The 25,381-nt window shown below is 32.6% G+C and overlaps 3 protein-coding genes and 1 long non-coding RNA gene across 6 annotated transcripts; 3 read left to right on the plus strand and 1 right to left on the minus strand.

Annotated features, from left to right (window-relative positions):
* Nucleotides 1-3,219: 3,219 nt before the first annotated feature.
* LOC145634365 (ethylene-responsive transcription factor WIN1-like) lies at nt 3,220-4,661 on the minus strand. Its single transcript, XM_081685784.1, has 2 exons — nt 4,494-4,661; nt 3,220-3,902 (listed from the first exon to the last, which is right to left on the minus strand). The coding sequence occupies exons 1-2, from the start codon at nt 4,571-4,573 to the stop codon at nt 3,311-3,313; spliced, it is 672 nt and encodes a 223-aa protein (XP_081541910.1). The 5' UTR covers nt 4,574-4,661; the 3' UTR covers nt 3,220-3,310.
* A 2,815-nt stretch (nt 4,662-7,476) lies between these two features.
* LOC145634366 (uncharacterized) lies at nt 7,477-12,559 on the plus strand. 3 transcript variants are annotated; one of them, XM_081685785.1, is made up of 9 exons: nt 7,477-7,928; nt 8,285-8,377; nt 9,175-9,282; nt 9,395-9,529; nt 9,614-9,703; nt 9,840-9,968; nt 11,037-11,219; nt 11,367-11,483; nt 11,883-12,557. In XM_081685785.1, exons 1-9 carry the CDS (start codon nt 7,653-7,655, stop codon nt 12,063-12,065), a joined length of 1,314 nt encoding a protein of 437 aa, XP_081541911.1. In that variant the 5' UTR covers nt 7,477-7,652; the 3' UTR covers nt 12,066-12,557. The 3 variants fall into 3 exon arrangements, with proteins under 3 accessions (XP_081541911.1, XP_081541912.1, XP_081541913.1); XM_081685786.1 differs by having other exon boundaries at nt 9,178-9,282; nt 11,883-12,555; XM_081685787.1 differs by lacking the exon at nt 9,840-9,968 and having other exon boundaries at nt 11,883-12,559.
* A 1,991-nt stretch (nt 12,560-14,550) lies between these two features.
* LOC145635654 (phospholipase D alpha 1-like) lies at nt 14,551-18,940 on the plus strand. The gene is made up of 4 exons (XM_081686975.1): nt 14,551-14,865; nt 14,956-15,063; nt 16,153-18,043; nt 18,272-18,940. Exons 2-4 carry the CDS (start codon nt 14,971-14,973, stop codon nt 18,703-18,705), a joined length of 2,418 nt encoding a protein of 805 aa, XP_081543101.1. The 5' UTR covers nt 14,551-14,865; nt 14,956-14,970; the 3' UTR covers nt 18,706-18,940.
* A 4,683-nt stretch (nt 18,941-23,623) lies between these two features.
* LOC145634367 (uncharacterized) lies at nt 23,624-24,578 on the plus strand. The gene is made up of 2 exons (XR_014113405.1): nt 23,624-24,121; nt 24,252-24,578. It is a non-coding gene; the product is annotated as an uncharacterized LOC145634367 (long non-coding RNA).
* Nucleotides 24,579-25,381: the final 803 nt, after the last annotated feature.

Genomic DNA, 25,381 nt, shown 5'->3' on the forward strand with positions numbered 1-25,381 from the left:
TATTTCCAACCCCATATGGGCCAGGCCCCACAGTCCACAAGCCCAGAGCTTGGGAAAATACTGGTGATTTTTTTTATAAAATATTGGAGTACTTTGATAGAAAATCAATATTTCTAGTGTTACAACAAGACATTACAAAATTATAAGTCAAATTACTCAAATATAATACGGAGTAAAACCATCAACTTTAGCCTAACACTGTTTATAAAATCATATACTTCGTACTTAGTAGATAAATGAGAACATAATGTAAATCAGAATAGTGGAATACTTTATACTTCTTCCATTTCAAATAATTAATTACAATTCCATTTTAAATTTCAAAATTAAGTTTGGTCCATATAAGTTATTATTTTTTCATTAATTATCTGTAAATATTATTAAAGGAATAACCGCTGACATCGTTACTTTTTTCAAATTGTACACGTGTCAGCTTCTTCAAGGCGCGCTAGAAAATTAAATCATACGTGACTCTCTAAAATCTCTAAGATATTAGATTTGTCAACACAATTACTTAAGAAAAAATAAAAATTGTCAACACTTAACACTAGCTATAACCTATACTTCAGAAGCAAAAACAATAAACATTGGCCTACACTTGGGCTATGATATATTTATTTAGTAGTGTATATATTGGGCCTGGTGAGCCAAGCAAGCATTATTTTGACGTGAGCCTGGTTTAATGAAGTTTTATACCTCAAAATACGAAGTAAGCATAATATTGATCTAGTCATCTAAGAATATATGACAAAATTATGTGTCGATTTAGAAAATGTTTAGCTATTTTAGCTCTTACAACCTCCGTTTTTAGATATTTGCTCCATTTCTCCATGCGCGGAGTTTTAGGAGAAATTGGAGAAAGTAATAAAATATGTAGGTAGTGGGGTTGGTGGAAGAATAAAAAATTGTAAAAAGTATAAGTAGTGGAGAAATTGAAGGTGAGAGAATATGAAATGAATAAAATATGATATTTGTTGGGTCCACTAGATAGTATAAATGAATTAAATATTGTAAAAACTTTCCAAATAAGGAAATAGAGCAAGTATTTAAAAACGGCCGGAAAAAGAAAGTGGAGCAAGTATTTAAAAACAGAGGGAGTAATTTAAAACCGTATGGTTTGTACGTACTCCATTTTTAAGTAGTGATTGAATTAATCATTAAATTGAATCTTGATCAAACTTTTACGTTATTCTACCATTATAGAATTTACGGTCAACTTTATGAATATATGTAGTATAAGTTTTTTTATACTGGTGCCATGAGTTAGGAAGGATTTGAAATAATGAACAAATGTTAAAATAAAATTAGTCAAGTACTCTTTCAATTTTTTTTTTTTTTTAATTTTATCAAAAGGGAGAAAAAATGATGACATGCTTAAGAGTACAATCCAATTATAATCTCATTGAAATAGGAATTAGAAGATCCAAATGCATGTCATCCTATCAAAATCCGTTAATAGCAAAATTACTAAAATTATACATTACTTAACATGAGCACATATAATTTAATTATTCACATAAGATGAAGACACAATAATAGATTTTTCATTTAATGAAATATATGTATAAGCTTAATTAAATTGGACATGATAAAATTAAAATGGAGTAACGACATACATAAGAATTTAAAACTTTTCATTACAATATGAATCCAAATTGTCATTACAATAGCTTATGATTAGCAAATCATACATGTTTAACCTTTAATAGCACACAAAAAGTGTAATCATAACCGGCTCTTAGTATGGTTGAAGGGGTATCCTTATTTCGAAAGTATTTATACTTGAAATAAAATTGCAAAAAAAAAAAAAAAAAAAAAAAAAAGATATTTTATAATCAAGCAAATTAAATGACATAGGTGTTTTGCGGTGCATGATGTTATATTTCATGTTTGGACGGTCATGTAATTGTTTAAAACAATGTTTTGATTAATCAAGGATTGTTATAAATATGCAATATGGTTCACTTTCATGATGGATTGATGGAACAATAGTTTTAAAGGAAACACTAACCACTTGAGCTATCCCACGCTCTCTGGACGATGATTTTGGTGGTCATAAGTTTATATTTTATCCTATGTATGTGTTTTATATATGTATCATAACGTTGATTAATGAAAAAGGATATTGAATAAAATGTGCATGAGACTAAAAAGTAAAAGTTTTTGAGGTAAAAACATGCAAGGTACGGTTAAATGTTCGAGAATATTTAGTTTATGTATAAGGTTTACTCATGGTTAAAACCTATATTCTCACATTTTATGCATGTTTGTAGACTTAGTACTATGCAGTATAAATACATTTCTTGTGTAGGAATTAGCTAGCTAGGTAGTAACCATTTGTAGGGGTTGTGATGAACTAGTTTGTACCAATTACTTTCCCTAAAGTTTAACCACTTTGACGGATCTTAGAACTTTCTTAATCAACTCCTTAACAGAATAAACATTTCAATACACGGTCCAAAAATATGAGAATATAATATTCACAAATATCATAATCCAAGAATATGCACATAGTGTATTGCGCAACTGCTGATTGTACAATAAAATTGTCAAAGATACTTTTATAGCAATCTTGGGGTGATGCTATAAGATAAATTCATATATGAGTCAATAACCTTGATGATTTTGCATTATTAACAATGTGATATACTACCTCTGTTACAGGTTATGTGCAACGATTAGACATTTTTCCTCTCTGCTTTATGTTAAATGGTTGCACATAACCTGTAACGGAGGTAGTAATTCATATAAACAATTAGCATAAATTCTTCAAATCTCATGATATCCAAACAACACACCCAAATTAAAGGCATGCTAATCATATACTCGTATTCATATTCCTTTTAACGAATGAATACAACTTTTTACGTAAATGTTGTGAAGTTAAGGGATCAGTAAAATATTCGTTCATAAAAATAAGAAAAAAAAAATATATATATATATTTATCAACCAATACTCTGCAAAATCATGTAATATTGTACTCGATAAATATTTATTATTGTGTATGTTACTTCAATTCCTAGTACATACCATTTTGATAAAGACCAATCGATCTTAAACTTGCCTTATCTATGCAAGTAAGTACAATAATTGTACCCTCTATTTATTTATTTGTTGTATTTCAATTTTTTAGTAATATTGCATCCCTAGTCCTTCAATTTATAGTCATGTAGAAGATGTTCACACTTAGTAAGAACTTTCTTACATAATATACTATCTTAGCATCATATATTACTATGACATATATCTTGAATTGTAACAAGCTAAATAACAACCAAAAGATCCAAACCTAATTACATAAAGACTAGCTTAGTTAGAGCAATAATTTCTACTAAGAAGTTCCTCTATCATTTGCAATGCAACCTTTTCCTCTTCATCCAACACATGAACATGATCATGATCATGAACTATACCAAATGTACCAATACTAGGAGAAGTTACTCTTTCTTCTTGACCCTCTTGTTCTTTGTTACACTCTTCATGATCAATATCACCAACCTTGATATTTTTATTATCCTCAAATGAGACCGTTTTGACCCATTTTGAATTAGGGCTTGGACCAGCTCGCTTTTGCCATACACCAATGTGGGAGTTCTCAGTATTGAGCCTTAGGCAGGTTAGAGACGAGGATGGAACCTTGTTGGACTTGCAAAGCTTGGCATGAAGTGCTTGGGATAATTTCTCATGTGTGTTAGAGGAAGATGATTTTAGGGAGTTAGGGTTACTACCCTTGTAATTGAGCTTATTATTATTGTAATTAAGCTCTTCTAATTCATTAATATTTTGAGAAAGTGGAAAATTGGTCTTGGCATTTCTTCCACACATTAAAATTGCTGCTTGATCATAAGCTTTTGCTGCTGCTTCTGCTGTGTCAAATGTGCCTAGCCACACCCTCTTCTTACTTGATCATAATATATATTAAGACACATGCAAGAAAAAAAAAATTTATTTGACAACTAGCTTGTAATAATGTAACAAAATTCAATAAAGATGAATTAAACTACATATCCACTGATTAACAAATTGTATTAATTGCATATTAATTTACATTGAAAAGATTCAACCATAACAATAGACATGTATACCTACCTACCTACCTAAAGACCGTCAACAATATCACTTATTTTCTTCCTCTAATAATTTAAGATGCAATCTTACGAGAAGACAATCCTAACTTTATTTGTATACTTATGTCACCCTAAAAAAATATAACCTGCCTAATTAAAGGAAACATGTCCATAACAAAGGAATTAATATTAGAGAGGTCCATTAACTAGCATTTTAGCAATATTGCACAAATTTAGAATGTATGTACATGCGATAATTCCATCATGATGAATGAGCAACTTTACATTAAATATATACAAAGGCTAGTTTTTTTAGCTTATACTCTGTATGTTGTAAATAAATTATGATATAATTTCGTGAGGTGGATATCAGGATATCCTAATATTTTACGAGTATATATACTTAAAACGAAAATTAGGCTTACAGTAAAGGATGACGAATCTCAGACACCCAAGATCCCCATTGTCGTTGCCTAACGCCTCGAAATTTCTTGGAATGTACCATTATTGCTTTCGATTGTTACTTCTTTTCTATACTTTGATGGAGAAAATTCATAGAGAAATACATAAAGAAGAGAGAGTGAGAAAGAAATGTAAAGATAATGTATGTTATAGACATGTTTTAATTTTCGTGCTATATATATATAAAATATGAGGCGTACAAAGTGTGCAAGGAGTCACTATGGACTGTCCCATTGTGACTTGGAGAGGGCCTAAACATATTAAGTTGTATAGTACGAAGTTCATTTCCAGCTCAAAATTCATTATGATGAACAATTGTTGTAGTGGTAGCACAGTTGTAATTAGTAAGGGAGATACTCAAATAAATTAAACATCCTTAAATGAAATCTTATGTAGCTAGCTACATACATACATATACGACAAAATAATACGTGTACGTACACATATTTCAATCTTTAAATAATTGCAGCACGTGTTTTTGTGATCAGTGTTAGTATATTAAGACGATTATAAGATTTGCAACAAACTCAATAATGTTAGTAATTAACTTTAATTTGCCAGTAAGGCTTGAAAAACATTTTATTTAGATGATATTGTGTACGATTAGCCGAGTGTTTAGTATTATACCGTGTACATTATGCTTATTGCTTAATAGAATCACTTTAAAACCTTTTACCTTCAATTTGTGTAGTACCAGCTCTTGTCCTTTTTACTTCCATTTACACTACTTTATATCTTAATCACTGCAGAGGTTTTTCAGTGCGGCAAGCCACATGGTGCGGCACGGTTACTTGTATTTTAGGGTTACTTGTATTTTGAGGTTACTTGTAGGGTGTTACTTGTATTATGAGGTTACTTGTATCGTGAGGTTACTTGTATGTGTTACTTGTATTATGAGTAACTCCAGACCAAAATCCCATACCAAACCAGTAACACCGTATAAGTATCCCCTGATTAAAACCAATAACAGCCATACAAGTAACACATGACAAAACCAGTAACACCCTACAAGTAACCCCGACCAAAACCAGTAACACCCATACAAGTAACCCCATAATACAAGTATTACCTGACAAAACCAGTAACACCGTATAAGTAACCCCGACTAAAACCAGTAACACCCATACAAGTAACCCCAGAATACAAGTAACACCTACAAGTAACCCCTGACAAAACCAGTAACACCCTATAAGTAACCCCGACCAAAACCAGTAACACCCATACAAGTAACCCTAGAATACAAGTAACCCCTGACAAAACCAGTAACACTCTACAAGTAACCCTTGTCGCACCATATGGCCAGCCACATACAAAAATTTGTATAATCACTGATATTAAAAAGCATACTGTCAAACAACTACTACGAATACATTGCAAATATTTAGGATTAAGAGAGTAACAATCATGAATTAGAAATAATATATACACTCATATTACTTCATCGAAGTATTTTTATATATACTCTCAATAATTATGAAATATATACAGTGCCAATTAATTTGTTGTCGTTGGCAATACTTATACCTTAGAGAAATTATAGAATTTTTTAAGCCAATTTGTTACATTACAAACCAGACATATTATAGGTGCAAACTTTATGGATGAATTTGAGCAAATGTCCCATCTTGGTACTTATTAGCGTTGTTAGGGCAAATAATGGTCCTATATCTAGAGCATTAATGTCAGTGTACAATTCCATGAAACAAATTTAATGTTAATGAAAAAGATAGTTATTATGTTAGAATATATAGTGATTGGATCATACTTGTTCATATGTCAGTATATATCAATCGTTTTTCAATTTAAGCCATATATTCTTGTCTCACCGCAAAAAGATGGTTGAAAAAAATTCTTATATATGTACGTGTCGTGTCCATTAATAATATTTTATGTAAATCTCACGTGAATGCCAAAATATGAAATGAATTTCGCAATCAAATTGGATATAACATATATCTCTTCTGATTTATATCCACATCTTATACAGATGGTGGAGTAAGAATCAGCAATAACTGAAAATGTCCAAGATGATCAATATTCATGTGTACATTATTCAATTCGATCTTCATGAATTGGTACATGATTTTTTCAAGATGATCAATATTCATGTGTACATTATTCAATTCGATCTTCATGAATTGGTACATGATTTTTTTTTTTGTAAAATTACGTAAAAAGTAAGTAAATCTTTATGTAAAAAGTAAGTAATAATTGTTCTTTAAGGCATTCTCTAGCAATAGCTTAAAAACATATGTCACCGAGTACAATTAATTAAAACATGTAGTCACAAAATCACTTCAAGAATGACAATTTTTTTTCTTTTTTCCTTTTTTCTTACTACTACGGTAAGAAGGACCCTATCCGAACCTCAACCCTAATTTCAATGGTTATTACTTTTGATTCTTCCATGCATCTAGAATCATACTCGAATTGATAATACGAAGCACAGTACTTTGTATTTATTTATATATAAAAGGCTCTTTAGAATAGAGGGATTTTTGTGTAAAAAAAAAAAAAAAAGAATAGAGGGATGTTTGAAATAATAATAAATTAATTACAAAGATAAATAAGCTAATAATTATCAAGTTCACACACTATGTATAAGAAATTAAGAATACTAGGATTACATAATGAATTAATGATAACGTGAAGCATTTACCGTATACTTTTAAATCTAATTATCCATAAAACAACTCGAGGAGTGGATGATCTACTAGCTTTATTGGTTAAAGTAAGAAATAATTTATGTAGTGTAAAACTTTAGATCAAATTCCGTTTGCATCATTACTCTTATAACTCTTTTCCGTCTCTACCACCCAAAAAAAATTTAAAATATTTGAGATTTAAACTGACTAAATTACCCTTATTATTGGAAGATTAATTTCCTCTTTAGGACACATTTCTGTTTACCTCTTGACCCCTCCTACCATTCAACGAAACCTATAACAGAAAAACCTACCATTCTTCAGAGAACCACTGAGTCAAGAAACCGAGTCATGGATTACAAAAACGCCCAAGAACCCATTTTTCTCTCTCCTCTTTCATACCCACAAACTCCATTTTCGTGGACTCGCTCACCAACTCAGTCCCACCACTGAGTCGTGCACCGAGCCACCAAACCCATGCTTAGAAAAAAGCTTAACCACTCCGAGTCACCTCGTAATGTGTCATCAGACCATCCTGGAACCTCGGGGTCCGAACCCGGGTTAGATTTGGGTGAGGAGCTCGAAATATTGCACCCTCTTGGGGTCGGATGGTCCAATGTAGGTTCAATCGAACCAATTGAGGAGGAATGGGAAGTGGTTAGGGTTCCAACCCGGGTCCCTAAAGATGGGTTTTGTCCTAATTCGAGGAATTTTGTGGAGGATGATGAAAAAAGGTCTGATCTTGAGTATGAGGTAAAGAAATGACAATTAGGGTTTTATGATTATTTTTTTTGTTGGTTTGTGTTGAATTTTTAATAATATTGAAGGAATTTGCTTTAATTTGTTGTTTAAATTGTTATGAAGGGTTGATTTAGTTGTTTTTCTATGTGTAATTTTTATCAAATTTTTTTCCTTTCTTAATGAGCACAAGGGTTGATTGTGAATTTATGATCTTGATTGGTTTTGTAACATTTGAGTGATGTTGAAGGCTTACTTAAATTTGTAATTGGAATCTCAAATGGGTTGGTTTTGGTTTTTGCTTGAAGTATTTTGTTTTTCTTAATTGATTTGGTTGATTGATTGAGGTTTTCGTTGTGTTTGATGGATAGTTGATTCAAAAGGAGATTAATTTGGAAAAATTGCAAAGAATTGCTAGTACTGGGATACCAGATGGTGGAACCCTTCGTGCAACTACTTGGAAGGTTAGTGATTTAGAAATGCTGATTGTTTTTTGTTTGTTATTGACTTATTGCTGACTACTGAGTGCTCGCACGATAGGCTAATCTAATTGAGCTTAAAGTAAATAAGTTCTTATTTTAATGGTGGGCATAACTTCTAAGTATGTTGTTTGCTGCTTGAGCAGTTCCATATTTTGGTGGTTCTTGTTTAAGCAATAAGCATTGGTAGTTTGAAGTTTGAACTCACTTACCTCTCTATCAAATAGTGTCGTGGAAGATGAGAATGCATTTAGTAAGAGAAAATCAGGGGATGTGATTTTGCTAATAATTGTTCTGAAGACATTGATACATACTTGTCAATCACGAGACAGAACTCGAATTTACCTTCTCCTGTTACTTATGACTTCATGATAGGGAGATCAAGGGGTTTGGCTGTATACATGTAACATTTTTACTCCTTAGGCAGTTAGGCCTATGTCAAGGGCATCATACATTGTGGACTGCTGTTGTAATGAAATTTAGTTTTGGTACTGTACTTGATAGTTTAAACTATCTTAAAGTGTGTTCATTTAAATGCTTTGACATCTGCAACAAGCCAACTAGAATATTTCTGAATAGTGTTATTTGGTGTTGATTGGTTGGGTCTTTAATAAGGTTGAATAAGTTATTACTGACAAAATGTGTAGTTTCTTGTTAAAACTTCTTTACCTTGGCCTAAACTGAGCTCTCATATTGTAAATATTTTGTAATGAGCTGTTTTTTGTGTTAGTGGTTCTTGTGATGTAAGTTTCAATAGCTCTCATACTGTTATCTGTTGCTAGCAGCTTCTCTTGGGTTATCTACCTCCCTCCAGAGATTCGTGGCAGAAAGTGTTGAGTGAGAATCGTGTAAAATATTCAAAGCTCAAAGAAGAATATTTGCTCAGTCCTGTAAGATCAGAATTTTAACTTTTTTGAAAATTAAATATTGCAAGTTTATATCAAGAAGCTTAATTTTGTGGCATTGTTGTAATAACCTAACAATTTTGTTTTATGTAGACAGTTACAAGTTTCAAGTAGAGAAGAAACTTCAAGTTCAGGTGAGCATGGTGATGGGCCACTTAGACGGCATGATGTATCTGATGAAGACCATCCACTAAGCCTTGGTGAAACTAGTGCCTGGCAAAAATATTTTGAGGTATATTTCCTTCTTAAATTAGAGACTGTTATACTTATTCTTGGCCGTATTACTTTATGATTTCAACAACTTGTATGCTTTTAGTTCACAGAGATTGCAGAGCAAATTGACCGTGATCTGCAACGTACACACCCAGATTTGAAGTTTTTTACATCACCAAGCCAGAAAAAGAAGGTATGAGCCACACCCTCCTCATTTTCTTTTAGTTTTAGAAAACCACGTCATGAACCATGACTGCAACTACCACATAAGTTTGGTTGTATTTGTGCCAATAATACTTCTTTTATGCTAATTTGTTTATATTAACTAGGAGCCAATGAGGAATATACTTCTTTTATTCGCTAAGCTCAATCCTACAACTCTCTATGTCCAAGGGATGAATGAGATTTTGGCACCAATATACTATGTGTTTTGTACTGATCCTGTCGAGGAAAATGCTGTAAGAACGTGTTTACTTTTCTTTACATAAACATGTACTGTTAACATTTTTGATGCAAAGTGGAGACCCTTCTGCCCTTTTCATTAGCTTTCCTTTTTAAGCATTGAGCTTGTAATTAGCTTCTCTCGATGACTATTCTAGATTTCAAGGCCTAGTTAAGGTTACCAGTGTCATAAGTCATTAAGTACTTGTATGACACCAACTTTTTGGTCTACCACCTTGGACAAACTCCTCAAGTTATTGTTAAGAGACTCATCCTGCAAATTTCCCAATGAAGTAGAGCCGTAGAGAGAATTCTCCTCTACTACTGAGCTGCTTCCAGGGTCTGACATATCAAGTTTAAAGGAGTACCCATGAAAGTGTCCATAATTAAACATTGGGATCAGGGATGCAACATTTGTGTGCCATAAATAGATATTAGGATAGTATTGGCCGATGAGTGTTAGCTAGCTTTTTGGGCTTGACAGTAAAATGTGGACAGTTCAGATGGGAACATATATATATATATATGTGTGTGTGTGTGTGTGTGTGGTTTTTGGTACTGGGATTAGTTGCCCAGGGTCTGTTATTGTTTAATTCTTGATATAAGTGTGAATCATTTTGTAGCCCCATAGTACTGGGATTAGTCGACTAGGATCTGTTATTGTCTAGGTTTTGCTGCTATTTTTTTTATATGAGTGGGACAATTATTTTGTAGCCCCATCCTTACAATCTCCGCCTTGTTAGTGATATGCATTTCAACCTTTCTAAGTTGACGTAAGTCGACTACTATTTGAAACTTGAAATGTCATAAAAGTGAGACACTAGACTGGTATCCATTAGAAGGGGTTTGGCTAAAGTCTCTACTCCTCTGTTAAGATTGGATACGATAGGGCTAAAACACTCTTTGCCATAAGAGGTAAAAAAGACTTTATAAGTATATAGGTTTTAGGACAGATATACATCCGTTTGGGACATTTTGAGTTCTTTATATGAATGAATATGTGTTTTTTCCTTTTACCTCTTCATTGCCTTCTCTGATTTTCCAGTGAAGCTAACCATTTTTTGAGTTAATTTCATGTTTTGCAGGCCAATGCAGAAGCTGATAGTTTTGGTTGCTTTGTTCGACTATTGAGTGATTCCGTGGATCACTTTTGCCAACAGCTGGACAATAATAGCTCTGTGGGAATCCACTCGACCCTATCAAGACTCCAAGAGATGCTAAAAGTCAATGATGAAGAGCTCTGGCAGCATCTTGAATTTACGACCAAGGTAGTATGATAGATAACAAGTAATACAGACGTAAGAATTTGTTTTCTGTGAGGAAATACTGAGCTATTTTTTCCTATTTTGGGTGCATATTTGTGTAGAGTAACCAATATGACATTTTAGAGTGAATTCTAGCTTTTGATCGTGCAGGTTAATCCACAATTTTATGCATTCAGATGGATCACATTGCTATTGACTCAGGAATTTCAATTTAATACCATTTTGAGAATATGGGACTCACTTTTAAGTCATCCTTCCGGTGTTCAGGTGTGTAGCCTCTCTTTCTAAGTACATTTTCAAGGACTGTGGTATACATGCCAAATCTTAATTTTCATCCCGGTATCCCTTGGTTGGAGATATTTGCTCTTCCTTTAAACATCAAAATTACCTAAAATATTTTGATTGTTCGCCTTGATGCCTTAGTTTCCGTACTCTGACAAAAAAGTAGGGGAAGATTGTTCATTAAAATCTTTATATCTACACTAGGTGTTAGCGCTGCCACTGAAGTGTGATAAACCTAAATTTGGTGAAATGTTTTGGTGGTATATTTGAGAGACCAATTCATCGAAAGGGGAGGTGGGGGTTGATATGGGTTTGTACTTTATACTTACTCTCCCAAGTCACTCGCAACCCTACTCACTAAAATGCTGCTTCCTTTTCACCCAGGACATGCTTTTGCGCATATGTTGTGCAATGCTAATACACGTGAAGAATATATTGCTAAAAGGCGATTTTGCAACCAACTTGTATCTTCTACAACACTATCCCAAAGTTGACATCGAACAACTTCTTCAGGAAGCGCGAGATATCATTCCTGATACCTCTACACACCGTGTTTCTGTAGATTAATTACCTTGTACACATGATAAACAGCTTCAGCTGCTGCTTGAAATCCTATTTTCATTTCCTAAAGATAGCAGTGATTTCTCATGCATGATAAACTTTCATTTTCTCATACATACAATTTGTATGTAAATATATGTAATAGGGGCAGACCTAGAGATATTAGTCATTTTAATTCTAAGTTAGCTTGAGCCCACTTATTACTTTCTTAGACTGATTAGAGGTAATTGGCCTGAGGTAGCTTGAGCTCATTTCTTCCGGCCCGCCACCTGTTAACCCAATCTTCCTAAGTTCGTTCAAAAAGAAATAGGTGGACCATTATAGTGGCCTGTTTAATGCTCACACGAGACACATCGATCCATAACCTGCCAGCCTAGCTGCATCGTGGTTCGGTCCCCAATCTCAAACCACCATCCTCACCTGCCTTGTGACCTGGCTCAACCCATCTAGACCGTCCTAGTGGCCTTTGCAACTTGTCTTTCTTTATAATGCATTAGTCAGTGAGTCCAATAATGAAGTTTTCTCAACCAATTCTTCCTAATTCTCTGCATAGGTGTAAGGTAATACATCCAAATGCAATGTATTGCAAGTTTGCAACTGCCCTAGTGACATATCTCCAAAGAAGAAAAAGAAAAAAAAAAATATTATTTTTGTATCCAAATGTGTACGTGTTAGAATCTTAAGTGATGGGATTTATTTTATTTTTTCTTAGTGGTTACTTGATGCAATGCTCACTCATTGATTGATTGATTCGTCGCCTTTCATGACGATCAAATATATGATCAGAAAAATGATACGGAGTATTAGTTCTAGTCAAATCAACATATAAAGTAATTGATTAAACTAATGAACACATAATTTTATCATACATTTTTAAATTGATATGGAGTACTTTATTTGAGTAATACCTTCTCTGTTCTTTTTTATTTGATCCGCTTTGACTTTTACATTATTCACCATTCCACCTTTGACCCTTATATAAGGAAAAACATGTTCACGTGAGATTTTGCTAAAATCGTCCATATAAATACTATCACAATATATAACTTCTATAATTTTACTTATGGAGAATTAAAGTTATTGACTTATTGATGATTAAAGTTGTGCATTGACAAGCGTAATAAAAGAAACCGGTCAAGTAAAAAAGAACGGAGAAAGTATAGAATATGCTCCAAATGATTCATATGTTACTTGGTATTTTGTATAGAATGAAGGTGTTACAAGTAACTTAATTGACACAAAAATTAAGAGCCATAAGATTCCTAAACCTCCCTGGTTTTCTCCAAGAAACTCCTTTTGTCTTCCAAAAAATCTGTTTGGTCTTAATTGTATGGTTGAAAATCCAGATTGAGTGAACATACTCTTTCACTTTGAGCACGTTTGCTTTGTTTAATTCCTAAAGTGTGGATTGGTGGGTCCCATCCATTTTAGTTATGTCACTTTGTTGGGCGTAATTACTACGAGTACTTTCAATAGATAAATAATTACATCAGTATCATCCTATTAATGTACCAATTAATACTACTCGTAGTAAATAGTACACTAATCAATATAATCATCTCTATTCATAATCCATTAATCTGTGTGTTGTAAAATTAGAGTACTCCGTATATTTCAATGTTTTCATTTGACTCCGATGTACTCGTACTCACCTAACATTTTATATAAGGCTCATTAAGTCTATCAAGATAAACTCAATAATATTTATTCCGAGTATAAGATAAGAATTGATTAGTTTAGACAAAATAGGAGCATAAGAGATAATAAGTTTAAAACAATAAATTCACGACAAATAAGACAAGAGAGTAGATATTAAGGTCAAACACAAATTCTTATATGTGGTTGGCCACATCGTGGCGATTACTTTGTTAGTAAAATAGGGGTTGTTTGATCAATGTTAAAGGGGATACTTTGCTAATGTTATAGAGTTACTTAGTCAATGTTTTAGGGTTTACTCGATGAGTATTATAAGGGTTACCTAGTGAGTGTTATAGGAGTTATTTAGTTTTTTTTTTTTTTTTTTAATAAGTGATCATACGGTGTGTCCAGCAACACACAAGACGAACTAAAGGTCAAAAATGACCTACATTTCTCTCTTTTGTTACACAATCTTCATTTCTTTCATACGATGAATAAAAAACTAGTTATACTAATATGCTTTTCTTCTAGAACTAATCTTGTAATCTTTATACTTTTTCCTTTTTCAAACTCATCTAGAATAACAACATGAACTTTATTCAAAGTAGTGTAACTATAATTTCCCAAATAATGTCATTAAAGAGCAGATTATCATTACATCAAAGAAAAAAAAAAACTTAAACAATGAGGTTAAATATCTTTTTCACGAATGGTGGGTCCAAAGTGTTCCCACGCGGCCACGCGTTTAACGTTGATTGGCCAGTTTTCATCCACAAGCATATACCATAAAATATACAGTCAATTAACCAATCAAATCATTACATATTTCAATATGCCAATAATATAATTCAATCAATTAATTCAATCCCAATTTTGAAAAAACCAAAAACAAAAACACATAAATAATCCAAGTTGATATTATTTAATCTTCTTCTATACTCCTTAATCCTCAATTATCCTGCCATACTTTTTCTTCATTTATAAAAAAAAAATGCATACTTTATAAATTATATAATCAACTTTCATCTTTTATTAATCTCTTAATATATATAGTATTATTTTGGTTAATATATTCAGTCTTTTTCCTTAACATTCTCAAGTTCAGAAATCTTTCTTGTAATTCTGTTCATTTTCCAGAAGTTCAGAGATTACTATTGGTTTGTTTCAGGTAAAAATTAAAATCTTATAGTATAATATAAATTTGTACATAATGTTGTTATTATTGCTTTCTTATTTCATACGATTAATTATGGTTTAGGTTGGTTGAGATATTATGGCGAAGATACTATTACATGGTAATCTTCATGTTACCATTTACGAGGCGACTCGATTGTTTGGTGGTGGTGGTGGTAGATTTCTCCACAAGGTATGTTCATACCTTGAATAATCATATATTTCATAATTTTTGATATTAGTGCTAATCGTGTTTAATTAAGCTATGAAATGATCAATTATAAAAGTAGTTTTGGAAGTTAGAATTTTTTATCAGATTAAACTCAGCTGATTTTTAGCAGTTCTGTTATTATTTTGTGGCTGATATTTGGACTGTTGCTGTCTTTTCTTTGCTTGATCTAAAAGATTTGTCGGTGACATACAAAAAAATTCATATTATAAATGCATATTTTGATGATGTAAACATATAAAGTTTAATGTACAGTTTATGTTATTTTCTGAGGATCATTCATGTGATTATGATTGATATTCTGTTAAGTGTACGAAATTCGAATAGGGTTCATCTGATCTGAATTGTGGAAAAGAGAATTAGAAGAGTTCATTTGTTACAGAAATGTGGATTCTTTAAAATGAAGAGGGATTCAGAAATATGATCAGAACAATAATTTCATAACTTTATTTGTGAATTCTGGATCATCTGATTGATCAGAACTTGTTGCATATATATAATGAAGCACATGTACTTTAAATTTCTATTAGGCAGAAACTAATTTTACTATTGATTGACTCATCCTTGATAATCTACCCTTATAATATTGTAGTTTGAATCATTCATATGAGGTGATCAAACAAATTTCTAGCAAATGGCAATGGCATTTCGCTGCTAGAATTATACAGTTGTATGATGAGATCAGTCTCATAACAGCTCTTTTGCTGTGATCAGCTAGTCTTGGTTCGACTTTTATATTGTTGAGGGGTGACTAATGAGATAGAGATGCTCCATATTTATTTGTTGAGACTTAATATGTCATATACTGTAAGCGTGACTTGAGTTGACTTATTGCGCGTCTCACCCATAGACTCAATCAAGATTAGTTAATCTGGAAACTGTTTCAATTTCTAAAATGGCTCAGAAGTCACATCTTAGCTCTTAAAACAGAACTTTTTTCATGTATAGTCTTTGTATCTTATATGTGACAGGTTCTTTTCTGTTCTATTTCATTTTTTTTGGGTGAGATTCTATGAAACCTGAACCATGTTGTGTGTGAATTGATTGTTGCAGGTGGTAGAAGGCCTTGAAAATGTGATAGGAAAAGGTTCAGGGAGACTTTATGCCTCAGTCGATATAGAAGGAGCAAGAGTTGGCCGAACAAGGCTTATAGAAAATGATCCAAACCCCCGATGGTACGAACAATTCCACATCTACTGTGGGCATATGGCTTCTGATGTTGTCTTTACTCTGAAGGAAGACGAAGCCATAGGAGCAACCCTTCTTGGAAGAGCTTATCTCCCTGTTACCGACATCTTAGGTGGAGATGAGGTTGACGTATGGCTTGATATCCTTGACAAGAATCGCAAACCCATACACAAAGGGGCTAAAGTCCATGTTAAGGTTCAATTCTTTGATGTCACTAGAGATTTGAATTGGGATAAAGGGATTAAAACACCCAAATTCCCTGGGGTACCCTACACTTATTTTACTCAAAGGAACCAATGCAAGGTTACCCTGTATCAGGATGCCCATGTTCCTGACAATTTTGTCCCTAGGATCCCTCTCGCGGGTGGGAACTACTATGAGCCACATCGTTGTTGGGAAGACATCTTTGATGCTATTACTAATGCCAGGCATTTGATTTACATAGCAGGGTGGTCAGTTTACACTTCGATCACCTTAATAAGGGATACTAGGAGGCCAAAACCTGGTGGAGATATGACCTTAGGCGATCTCCTTAAGAAGAAAGCTATGGAAGGGGTGAGAGTTTTGATGCTCGTTTGGGATGATAGGACTTCAGTAAAAGGGTTGAATGAAGACGGTCTGATGGCCACCCATGATCAAGAGACAGCAAACTTTTTCTCAGGTACTGAAGTGCACTGTGTATTATGCCCTCGAAACCCTGATAATGGGAGGAGTTTCATTCAGAACATAGAGATTGGCACCATGTTCACCCACCACCAAAAGATTGTTGCAGTTGATACTGCATTACCTACTGGAAATCCTGATAAGAGAAGAATCATGAGCTTTGTTGGAGGTATAGATCTTTGTGATGGGCGCTATGACACTCAATTTCACTCCCTCTTTAGGACTCTTGCCACTGCACACCATGATGATTTCCATCAGGCCAACTTCAATGGTGCCTCGATCAATAAAGGTGGACCTCGAGAGCCATGGCATGACATTCATTGCAAGCTAGAGGGGCCTGCTGCTTGGGATGTCCTCTATAATTTTGAGCAAAGATGGAGGAAGCAAGGTACTAAGGATCTTCTACTTGACCTCCGAGGAATGAGCTCAACATTCATTCCTCCATCTCCTGTAACATACCCTAATGATCCGGAAACTTGGAATGTTCAAGTCTTTCGTTCCATAGATGGCGGGGCTGCATTTGGCTTCCCTGATAATCCCGAAGATGCTGCAAAAGTAGGGCTTATAAGTGGAAAAGACAACATCATTGATCGAAGCATTCAGGATGCTTATATCAATGCTATAAGAAGGGCAAAGAGGTTTATATACATCGAAAATCAGTACTTCCTAGGTAGTTCATTTGGTTGGAAAGCTACAGACATAACGCCTGCTGCTATTGAAGCCCTGAATCTCATCCCTAAAGAACTGTCCTTAAAGATTGTTAGTAAGATTGAAAAGGGGGAGAGATTTACTGTTTACGTCGTTTTGCCTATGTGGCCTGAAGGTTTTCCTGAGAGCGGTTCTGTTCAGGCTATACTTGACTGGCAGAGGAGAACTATGGAAATGATGTATACTGATGTGATTCATGCTCTTCGAGCTCACGGGGTCCAAGCTAACCCCAGGGAATACCTGTCATTCTTTTGTCTAGGTAATCGTGAGGTGAAGAAGCCTGGGGAATACGAGCCTTCAGAGAGTCCGGAACCTGATACTGATTATAGCCGAGCACAGGCTGCTAGAAGGTTCATGATCTATGTTCATGCTAAGATGATGATAGGTAACTCCTTACTCCAGTATTTATATAGCTGTCTCAAACATCTAAGTATTACACTTACCAAGCTCCTATAATTCTTAGACTTAAATTATACCACATTGAAGATAATTACATGATTATAATCTCTTTATATAATGCTATAATGATGAATGTCAAGAGACTTTAGCTTTAATGTACAAGTAACTATGATGTATATGATAACTACTGATGATGAATGTGTTCATGTTTTAGTTGATGACGAGTACATAATCGTTGGTTCTGCCAACATAAACGAGAGGTCAATGAATGGAGCCAGGGACTCAGAGATAGCCATGGGAGCCTACCAACCATACCATATTGCCCACAGAAATCAGCCTGCAAGAGGTCAAGTTCATGGCTTCCGGATGTCATTATGGTACGAGCATTTAGGCAAGCTCGATGATGTGTTCCTCGAGCCAGAGAGTGTAGAATGTGTAAGGAAGGTGAACCAGACCGCGGATAAGTATTGGGATCTATACACTTCCGAGACCTTAGAACATGATCTTCCTGGACATTTGCTTAGGTATCCTATCTCAGTAACCGAAGAAGGAGAGGTTGTTGAGCTTCCTGGATGGCAGTGTTTCCCTGATACAAAAGCTAAAGTTCTTGGGGCTAAAGGTGAGCTTCCTCCAATCCTCACCACTTAACCAAGAGGCTTATGAAGTTATGATAATACCAAGTATGTTTTACTTGTTTCTTACAGTATACTATTGTTGCAATGTAAAGTTTAGACAAGGGTTTATTTGTGGATATTTGGTGAGAATTTTTATTTTTGTAATAAGGTAAGAAAAAGTGAAACAGTAAGGATCTCTTCTCACGAGGAGAACTCCTAAATTTATTCAGATGAGAATAGTGTTGTGTTGTGTAAAATTACATTTGCTTCTGTATCTCCTTTATATTGTTTTAAATAAATACTTTGTTTGTGGTATAGACCATAGAGGTAATTTACATTTGAGATTTTTAGGTGGTGGGATAATGTTGAGAATCTTTGAATTTTACTCTTTTCTTTGGATTAATATTCTCTTTTGGTGTATCAAAATATAAACTCAAAATAATAAAAGTATTAGGTTTGATTTGATGCAAAAGAAAATAAATAAATAAATAATAAAAAAATAAATGCTCAAATTCTTTGATGAAATTATCATTACAATTTGATACAAAATGAGTCTAAATCTACAAATAAGATAAAAGGCCATAAAATTGAAAGAAAAAAAAAAATTGCACGTATAATAGTAAACCAATATCAATACAAGTATTTATTTTTTTACAAAAATGTTCAACAAATTCTCCGATAAAATACAAGATTATAATGGGACCAATCAAGTGAATTACCCATACATCATAGAAAAATGGGACCAACAAGAAGATGGGCTTTGAATGGGTCTTCCTTAGATGTCTAAAATAGTAAAATGACTAATGAGAACTGAATTTCTAGCACTTGTGATTTTGTAAATTGACTTTCAAATTCAAATACTGTACTAACATCAACACAAACCAATAATAGCCTTCCCATTCTCAAAGCACAAATAAAAACATACTTGAAAGTCAAATAAACACCCACTTATAGAAGTTATACTTTTCCAAAAGTTTAAACATCTGCTCTTTTTCAGAAATTATAAATTAATTTTCAATTTCAAAACTAATTTGACTTCTACCCCATACTTTAAAAGAGATGGACGAAAGGAGGAATATAAAAAAAGAGTATGAATTGGAAGGATCTTGATACAATGTGTATCTTGCTTCCCCCAATTATATTTGTTTACTTACGTTTTGCTTCAAAAGTCGTCTTCAATTAGTTGCGCAAGAATGAAACTTAATTACAATTACACTTTTAAGTGTACGTCTAAGGGGATTCGAACCCAAAGACTAACTCTTTAACTTTTCTATCGAAGCTAACGTGACACAAAGGTCATAAGTTCAATTCTTATCCACCCCCACTTTCAAGTGAAATATTTCGAGCATGGTGTTCGGAGGATCCATGATGCATCCACATTTCAAGCCTAAAGGTTCTCTTAGTCTCATCCATAACAAACATAAGTTATTTAAATTTTGATTGAGTTGGTCTATTAACATAATGCATGTATATATGTGCATGCAATACACTATGATTGGAACGTTGAAGCACAAGCTACTTGAGATACAGCTTACAAGTAGCAATTTTACAATTCCATTAGCTACTACATACGTAACTACTTCTCTCGTGGAGATTTTTTGCTTAATTGAGCCAAAATTAGGTCGTGCCACTATATATTGATCAATACTAAAATTTACGTAGTAAATATTCTGAGAATGTCAGTTAAATTATTTTACTGGTGTTTTAAGATATGATAGTGACGTGATACATATGCAAGATTTGAGATTGAATCTAGAATATACCATCAAGACTCTCCTCTAAAATACACCAAAATGAAATTTAAAACGAAGTACTTGCATGTATTACTTTGGACTTTCCTAATGCTAAGGTGAAAATTATTAGGAGGAAACTTGATCTACTCCACCAATCTCTTTCTTCCTAAAGTTTGTAGATTGTAGTACTAGTACCCAACTTGTGCGTAAAAGTTTTCTAGAGTTTATATGTGATTAAAAATTAAAATTTTGCTTAAAGTGGGTAATGACATTGCAATTAGAACATCATTTTATATTAATCATATGATATCAGCATGAATACATGATTCATACTAATAATTTAATTATTATTAGAGGTGAATACTTTATTTTATTTACAAGCATATAATTTTGAAGAGAAAAAGACGTACTATTAGGTCTATTACAATAGTACCCTATTATACTATTATGTCGTCTAGTGCATAACGACAACTATTCTGAAATTTTAACGGCAATAATTATGGTTAAGATACTATGATAACCAGGCAAATAACGGAATATAACGGCAAATATATTTCATCAATACCACTTGTTTTACGGGTAGTGACTAGTGAGTAGTGACATACTAACGACATTCATGGTCCATTACACCATCAATTATTGTTATTGAAGATCATTTTTTTTAACTTTTGCCGCCCCTATCTACAAGGACTATAACAATAATCAAATCACTCGTAAAGATTATATTAAACAGCGATATGAAAGAGGTTACGCTGATACATCGTTTCTCAAATACAAGCATAATACTTTACAATTTTTTGATATAATTTTTTTTAGTTGATTCGACTTGATTTAGGGTATATTCTTTTTTAGTTCAGTTCAGTTCAGTTCAGCTCCTAATTTCATTCTCTTATAAAATATTCATTTCATTTCAGTTCATTTCAGTTCAGTTCATTTCAGTTCAGTTCAGTTCAGCTCAGTTCAGTTTAATTCAGTTCAGTTCAGCTCAGCTCAGTTCAGTTCAGTTCAGTTCAGTTCAGTTCAGTCAATGAAAACATGCCCTTAATTTTGAATTTAATTATAACTGTCTTTTTATACCCTATTCAGCTGTTCCTAATAAATTGATTTTAATAAAAAGAAACATATAGTATACATTGGATAAAGGGGAGTGTGAGATTGTACAATAGGGCCAATAATGCCCATTTGTTTGACTAGTTAAGTTTGCCTAAACAATGCGGCAAAGGCCAATTGGAAACAATTAACTTTGGCTTAAAAGTTATATTATTGGGCATTATATTTGAGATTTACGCTCCACCATTAATATTGAAATATTTTAATCATAAACCTTGAGGAATATTAGAGTATTATCATACATCTTTTCAAATTTCATTATCAACGTGATTTTTTTTTACTTTCGGTAGAGATCATAACTCTAAGTTATCCTATAAGATTCCTAACGTTTCGAAAAATAGGTCTATCGACCATTGTCACCTAAAACGTCGTATGTAGTTGAGCGTTTCTTGCCTTGCACAGCCAAAAGTTGAGAAAATACTTGCACTTTTCGTATCCAAACTCAACAAATAATATGCCCCTTTCACGAACCACCAATCTACCACTTCTCACCAATCAACATTCAATTGTCATCATCTACTTCGTATTACTTTGTCAATTGTCATGTGGCTTTCACATTCAATTTATCACCTAGCTAGATAGTGTAGCTAGCTATTCTCTTACTAGTATTTACAAAGTACGTACTCTGTATTAAAGTTTTTAATATTTTTTTTTCTCTTTCCATTAAGAGAAAAATTTAGTTGCAATTGTTTCGAATATTCTTACTAGTACAAATTAATGTTACTTTCAACTTTTTTTTGTTTACTTTTTATACTGCAAATATATTTCAACGGCTTTTATGACATAAGGGGTTTGTGTTCTCAAAGTGCATACGAACCTAAATTACACTGTATAAATGTACTGTATTACTCCGTAGATTAGTAGAAAGGGACATAACATGCGTCCTCTATTCCTTAAAGTATCATTTTTCAGTTTCCCTAACATACATCTCGATCAATTATAATCATATGATACTCTTTTTTTTTTTTTTTTTTTTTTTTTGTTATGAAATAAATCATATGATACATGTCTTGTGTAGTTATGTTTTTGTGTTATGATTGAAACAAAGAAGTATTTTTGTATAAAATATTTATATTAATACTTGCAATTGTATACAAATAAAAATAGTACTCTTACTAAAATAAATAAACAAAACCTGCAATATTAAATTTGCATGCATGCCTAATGATGGAATTCCTCACTACGAGTAGTTAGCATCAAAGATATATCCATTTATGCATATCTAATTTTCTATCACTAATTAGGTAGAAATTGTTAAAATATGACTAAAAATAAGTCATGCATATTTTTCATCGTCAAACTAGAATTCACAGTACATTGCATATTCTATGTATTACGCAACTGCCAGATACTATTACACCTTGTAAATTCAATACACAACTAATCAATTAATTATGTTGATTTAGCTTATTGCAAAGAAAGTAGAGGAAAGCACTCAAAACAAGAAAGGAAATTGAGGTTGATTATATTTTCAATTTTTTTTGTGATTAGAAATTTTTTTTGTATGACTCAAACTATATGAATTTTATCTTCTCGTAACATTCAAACTATAGGAATTGAAGTTGGGTAAGTTGACCAACAAAATTGACTTCCTAGCTGAATGTATGAGGTCAGTTCCTCCCAATAACACACCTTGAAGAGAATTTTCTCGTATTCATCTTAATATACGCATACTTTAATCTTGCATGGTTATAATAATTTCGTATGACTCAAACTCAAAAAGATCCACTTCAATTACATTTAAACCGAACTCGAACAATGGCTCGAATCAACACATCTATTTTATATTATTAGTGTGAGTGTGTGACGCATACGTAGATCATCAAAATTGGTAACAAATCAAGCTTTTTAGATCTCTTTGACGCATTTAAAAAGTTCATATTATATTTTATAAGCATAGAATTATAACCGAGTATTACCTAAAATATGACGTAGTTTAATAACTCTTAATCAGTAATCACTCATCTAATAAAAAAATTAACAGCATGAAAATATTTAAAAGTACCAACATATATACTTTTAAAAAGATTGACCAACACCTATCCACATGACAACATTATTAAAAATATATTCTCAATTTTATTAAATTTCTAATCATTTTTTTTTTTAATTACATAATCCACATTAGATTAGACTAGGTCTCGAAAGAATAACAAAGCAAAGACTAGTAGCTACTCGTACCACTTACCACCCACCCCCAAAAATGCAATTCAATAATTTCTCTTTTATGACCCCCTTTTTATTTTAATCCAACAAAAAAAAAAAAAAAATTTCCTCCTTTCTTCTTTCTTGTTCATATTATACACAACCTTATTATATAAATTTATTACCCTTATTTTCCAGGACTCTGTCTTTTGGAATTAGTTGAGAGTTCTTCCACCCTCTTTTTATTTTTTTTCACTTTCTCTCTCTTCCCCACATTTTCTCTCTCTAAAAAGACTCCATTTTTATCATCAATGTCTTCCATCCTCTGTTCTCAAGGTGTTTTCTTGGCTACTGCCATGGCTGCTGGTACTGTTATTCTCTTAGCTTTTCGCCTTCAAAAATCTCCTTCTTCTCAATTTCAAGTCAACTCCATTCCAATTCTTCGTCCTTGTCTTTCTTCAGGTAATTTTTAATAATTTTTTTAATACTCTGTTTTTTTCCTCTGTTTTCCCCTGTTTTTATTTATTTTTTATTTTTAAAGATTAAATTTGTTTGAATTTAGGAAAATGAATGTGGTAATTTATGTAAACAGGTGAAAGAAAGGGCGAAAAGAAGAAAAAAAGGGTGAGATTTGCAGAAGATGTTGTGGATCCAAGAAGAGATAATGAGGAATTTAGAAGGCAACATAGTAATAATATTTTAAGAAAGATTAATAAAGTTGAAAATAATGATAAAAATAAGAGATTAATGCCTGCTAATCGAGCTGCTCTTTACCAAGGAATTATTAGAGATCGTGTGATTCATCGAGTTACATATTCATATTAATTAATTGTAATTTAATTAGACTTTTGTCTAATTAATTAATTAATATTAGTTGTGAAATATTTGTACAAATTTTTATTTTCTTGTTTGGTGGGTGCATCGTGGAAAAAAAAAATGTATGAAGTTTTACCCACTTTTAGGATTTTTACAGTGAGAAAAAGAGGGAGAGTTTGATTAACTTGCTAATCAAGTTTTTGAGTTTTTGATTTGGAATTCTAATGAACATGTTAGAGTTGATTCCCAAATTTGTAATTATTTAATTACTCTTTGTAATTGTTCATTGAGAATTTTAAAAAGGGTGAATCTTTTATGAAGTTTGTATAATACATGTATTTTGTATATATGAGTTTTTTTATTTATTTTTTGATGCAAATAATAATATTGATCAAATAATGATGATGATGAGGTAAAATTGCATGATTTCTTTCCTTTCATTGTAAAAGTTGACATTTTTAGTAGGTTAGTTTTGACTAGTCTAAATTGTACTCCACTCTTCAATTTTATTTTCCATTCTTTTTATAGTATTTTCCCTGGTATTTTGTTAACTGAACCTCTATAATAATGATGGAGTGTAATTTCAATAAGTTTACCACAACTTGAATCTAGACACTGTTTACTCCACATTCAAACCATGAATAAGTGAATAACGTGTACGTAAAAGTATCAACATTTTGTCAAAAAAAAAATTATCAACATGACTATTATTTCCTAATTTCAACTGATTAACTAGATGTGAGCTATATACTCGTAACGTGACAATTATTTCTTCTCATTTACTGTAGAGGCGAATTGTTTAATGTGACTATTTATTTCCAAGGTCAAATAAAATTATTGGTCAAATTTATTTCATTTATTTCCAAGGTTAGATAAAATTATTGGTCAAATTTATTTCATTTGTTT

This window comes from Chenopodium album, chromosome 6 (assembly GCF_948465745.1).
Source record: "Chenopodium album chromosome 6, dcCheAlbu1.1, whole genome shotgun sequence".
Taxonomy (NCBI): domain Eukaryota; kingdom Viridiplantae; phylum Streptophyta; class Magnoliopsida; order Caryophyllales; family Amaranthaceae; genus Chenopodium; species Chenopodium album.